A 4480-nucleotide genomic window follows, 5' to 3' on the forward strand; every position below is an offset into this window, starting at 1 on the left:
CCTCCCTCGGGGGAGAGGGGAAAGTCAAAGAGAAAAAAGGTCATGTCAGAAATAGTCCCTGTTCCCCTTACTAAGAGAACCCACTTGTATACTGAGCTACCATAGGCTATATCTGAGCAGGGGTTCTAAGTTATAGCCATACATGGCCCTTGGTTGGAGAAACAGTTACATAAAAGACCCTTGTATCCTGATATATTTGGTCCTTGTGGAGCTCCTGCCCTCTCAAGGTCATACTAACTCCCCCTTCTTTCATATGATTCACTGCACTCTGCTGAAGGTTTGGTTATGAATCTCATCATCTGCTTTGATACACTGCCAAGTATAGTCTTTCAGAGGCCCTCTGTGGTAGGCTCCTGTCCTGTTACTTGTTTTCTCCTACTTCCACTGTCCATCCCATTTGTCTTTCTAAGTGAAGATTGATCATCTTACCCCAGGTCCTCTTTCTTGTTTATCTTCTTTGGGTGTACAGATTTTAGTATGTTTATCCTATCTTATAGGTCTATATACGTGAGTATATACGATGTGTGTCTTTCTGCTCCTGGGATAACTCACTCAGAATGATCTTTTCTAGATCCCACCATTTGCCTGCAAATTTCATTATTTCCTTGTTTTTAATTGCTGAGTAATATTCCATTGTGTAAAAGTACCACAATTTCTGTATCAATTCCTCCGTTGAGGGACATCTGGGTTGTTTCCAGGTTCTGGCTATTAGGAATAAAGCTGCTACAAACATGGTTGAGCAAATGTCCTTGTTTTGTGTGTGTACTTGAGCATCTTTTGGATATATGCCTAGGAGTGGTAGAGCTGGATCTTGAGGAAGCACTATTCCTAATTGTCTGAGGAAGTGCCAGATTGATTTCCAAAGTGCTTGTACAAGTTTACACTCCCACCAGCAATGGAGGAGGGCTCCCCTTTCTCCACATCCTCTCCAGCATATGTTGTCACTTGAGTTTTTGATCTTAGCCATTCTGATGGGTATAAGGTGAAATCTCAGTGTCTTTTTGATTTGCATCTCTATAATGGATAAGGACCTTGAGCATCTCTTTAAGTGTTTCTCTGCCATTCTATATTCCTCTACAGAAAATTCTCTGTTTAGCTGTGTACCCCATTTTTTATTTGCATTGCTTGATTTATTGTCCCAAGCAGTTTTTAACACCAATGGGAGTTTGACTTCAGTTTTTGATGTTGGATGTTAAACTCATGGCCTTGCACATTCCAGACAGGAAAGTTCTATCACTAGCTAAAACCTCTAATACCTGGACTGACTTTAACACCTTTTTATGACGCACAAAGTTTTTCCATGAGACATAATGGAGGGTAATTCTTACTTTGAAGAATACTGGATCAAAGTCTCTGTTTAAATTTTATTAAAAACTTTTAAAATGTTACACTCCTTCCTTCTTTGTCTTCTCTCTCTCTAACCCTTCCCCTCACAATGAAAGCCCCCTTTTAGTATTAGTATTGTAACATATTTTATGTCGCACTGTCTATTAAAGTGTCTGTTGGAGATACAAGCAGAGAGGTGTAGCTTCACTTTTGTTTTGTTTCTTTGAACTTCCTCAGCTTGTGTCAATTATAGATGAAATATTCTGCATCTCAAAGACAGGCTGCCATACAAAAATGTCTCCATCTAAATCCAAATTGTAAGATAGACGGCACAAGGGCAGTCCTGAGAGTGACCCTCTCTCAACTCCGTGACTCTCACATATAAAGAGATGAGACTGTATAGGCTGTAGTGAGGACAAAAAATGAGATCTTAGCCAGGTGTGGTGGTGTACTCCTGTATCCCCAGCACTCTGGGAGGCAGAGGAAGGTGGACCACTGTGAATTCAAGGCCAGTCTGGTCTACAAAGTTAGTCCAGGACAGCCAAGGCTACACACAGAAAACCTGTCTCAAAGAAACAAACAAACAAAAAATGACATCTTGGATATGTAGAACTATAGGTCACTCAAGACAGAGGTTTCCCTCAGCTTGCAGTGACTACCCTCCAGTTTGTCATAACGCCTACTATTACTAGAATGTAAGGCCATCCTGCTTTTGTCTGTGCTTAATCTATGATGTATACATATTTACTTACACACAGACACATGCTCTGGAATGAGGTTTTGGAAGTCTACATAGCTGTAGACAGGGGCCAAATGTCTTATATTGAAAATACCTTTGTTTTCGTAAAGACACTAGGCTCATATTCTTTTATTTTTATTATTATTTGCAATTTATTCACCTTGTTTTCCAGTTGTAGACCCCTCCCTCATCTCCTCTGGATCCTACCCTCCTTTCCTCTTCCTCCACAACCCCTCTCTACAGACCTAAAGATGCTCAACAAAAAGGAGGACCCTAGGGAAGATGCTTAATTCTCATTCTGAAGGGAAAGCAGGATATACACCTGAAGGGTAGAAGACAGGGAAGAGGCTCATGCTCTTTGATAAACAGTAGACATGTGGGGCAGTGGGACAGCACACAGGAAGCTGAGGCAGGCAGAATCTGTCAGTTTGAGGCCAGCCTGGTCTACAAAACAAGTCCAGGAGAGCCAAGAAAAAAAAAAAAAAAAAACAGTGTCAAGAAACTAAAAAACAAAACAACAAAATTCCACTAGACACCATTGATCAAAATTTGACTGTTCCTTACTGATTAACTGGGGATATGAAAAATGAAAAACACAAACAAACAAAAAACAATTGCCAGTGACAATAGTCCAAGTAGCTGGAAGAGGAAAGCCTCTGTAAAGGAAATATAAGGACTGGGGTAGAAGAAGATGACTGATGAAGCAGATGCTTTTTAAATTACTTTATTAATTTCAAATTATGAAAAAGATTTTTTCTAACATGGTTTAAATTATCATGCTGATAGGAATGTTTAGAATTAAATGCAACACTTAAACAACGTTCCATAGAAATTGTTAAGTGGAAATATGTAGAAACCGTTAAGTGGAAATACCAAAAGTTTGCAGAAGAAAATTCCTCAGTGGATATAAACTGAGAGAAAACCTTTTATTTTAAGGTATGAGGCAAAATTCGTATTGTCAGGTTCCAGGGTACGGAAACACATGTGAGGCCTTCTCTCTTGCACCCTACTCTTTCTCTTGGTTTCTATCACCTGCCCTACGAATTTCCCAACATCCCCTTTCCTTTCATTATAATCACCATGTCTGTTAGGTATGGCACATTGAAAATTAGGCACAGTTCGCCTGACTTGACCCTTTCTGACATCTCCCCCAGGTTTCTTGTTTTTAACCTCTTCCAAGTGGTGGGATTCTTCTTCACTTTGCTTGGAGAACTTCCCTCCTTTGTTTTCTTTTCTGTTATTCTCCAGAGTGAGAGCCTTCATGACTTGTTGCTCTTGGAACGCCATTACTCCTGGGAAACGAGAAATAGATAGGATTGCTTTCTTCATGGACTAATCAACACACAGAGCAGAGGCACAAGCCTGGCAGGAACCCTCGCACACCAACACCTATCATTTCCCTTTTGACCCTACCTCCAAGGGTCTTACAGGTACAAAAAATTAGAAGCCAGGAATGGGAGAAGAGGATAAGAGTAGAGGGCTCTGGGATGTCGGACACAGGAGCTTTTCACACATTCCCTTTCCCAGCACTGATCCTGCACCCACCTGGGCTTATCCTTGTCTTCTCCTCCTCATAGTGATGCTCACCACCTGGTACCATGCGAAGCAAAGCTCCTCAGACCTGTGGACAACGCAGAAGTGTGAGTGGGAGGACCCGTGCAGCTGCCCTGGGCACCCGACCCCGGACAGGCTCTTCCTGGGGACTGGAACGCACCACCTAACCCCGCCCCAAGCCGCACTCCCCCACTTCCCCACGGATCACCCTTGGGCATCCCAGGTGCACTGAAGTTAGGGCCTATGGAAAGCTGTCGCGGGGCACAAGCTCCTAGTCCCCGAGGGTCTCTGCCTGGGCCATCGCCCATCTGGCAACTGTGCTGCTGCAACATGGGGACAGCCACCTGTAGCCTTGGCCTTCGCTGTGAAGGCCCCACGGGACCCCAGCAAAGGGTTCTGAGGGTCCGGGACTCTGGCTCCCTCACCGGCAACACCACTGTACTTCTTGCTTTCCGTGCAGTCGGGTCTGCGTGCTCTGCAGCACCAGGAGCTGCGCCACCAGGAACAGGTGCTTCTTCCACGGATGGTGGCCTGGAGGGTGTGAGCAAGCAAGGGCAGGTCCAGAGACCCCAGAGAGGAGTGTGAGCCTGCGTGGGCTGGTCACGTGGGACTCGCGTCACAATCCAAAGCTCCGCCCCAGCCCCTATTTCCCCCTCCTTCCCTCAGTGTCATGCTGTGCAAAGTCCAGGCCCTTTCCTCACCTCCAGGTCCCCTTAACATCTCCAGCTTGGGGCCTGTCACTCTGAGCCCTGGGCATTTCATGGCCTGACAGAGAAGGGCAGTGTGTTCTCTTTGGGCTGCTTGCCATTCACAGTTCTCTGGGGGATTTCCTCCCCTCTGTTTTCAGCATGCCCCTCCTGT

At 44.6% G+C, this 4480-nt stretch overlaps 1 protein-coding gene across 1 annotated transcript; it reads right to left on the reverse strand.

Moving 5' to 3' along the window:
- Positions 1–2962: 2962 nt before the first annotated feature.
- On the reverse strand, positions 2963–3352 carry Bex4 (brain expressed X-linked 4). The gene has a single exon (XM_055608300.1). The coding sequence runs from the start codon at positions 3350–3352 to the stop codon at positions 2963–2965; it is 390 nt and encodes a 129-aa protein (XP_055464275.1).
- Positions 3353–4480: the final 1128 nt, after the last annotated feature.

The sequence above is a fragment of the Psammomys obesus genome, unplaced genomic scaffold (genome assembly GCF_907164565.1).
Source record: "Psammomys obesus unplaced genomic scaffold, mPsaObe1.curated_primary_1811, whole genome shotgun sequence".
In the NCBI taxonomy this organism is placed as follows: domain Eukaryota; kingdom Metazoa; phylum Chordata; class Mammalia; order Rodentia; family Muridae; genus Psammomys; species Psammomys obesus.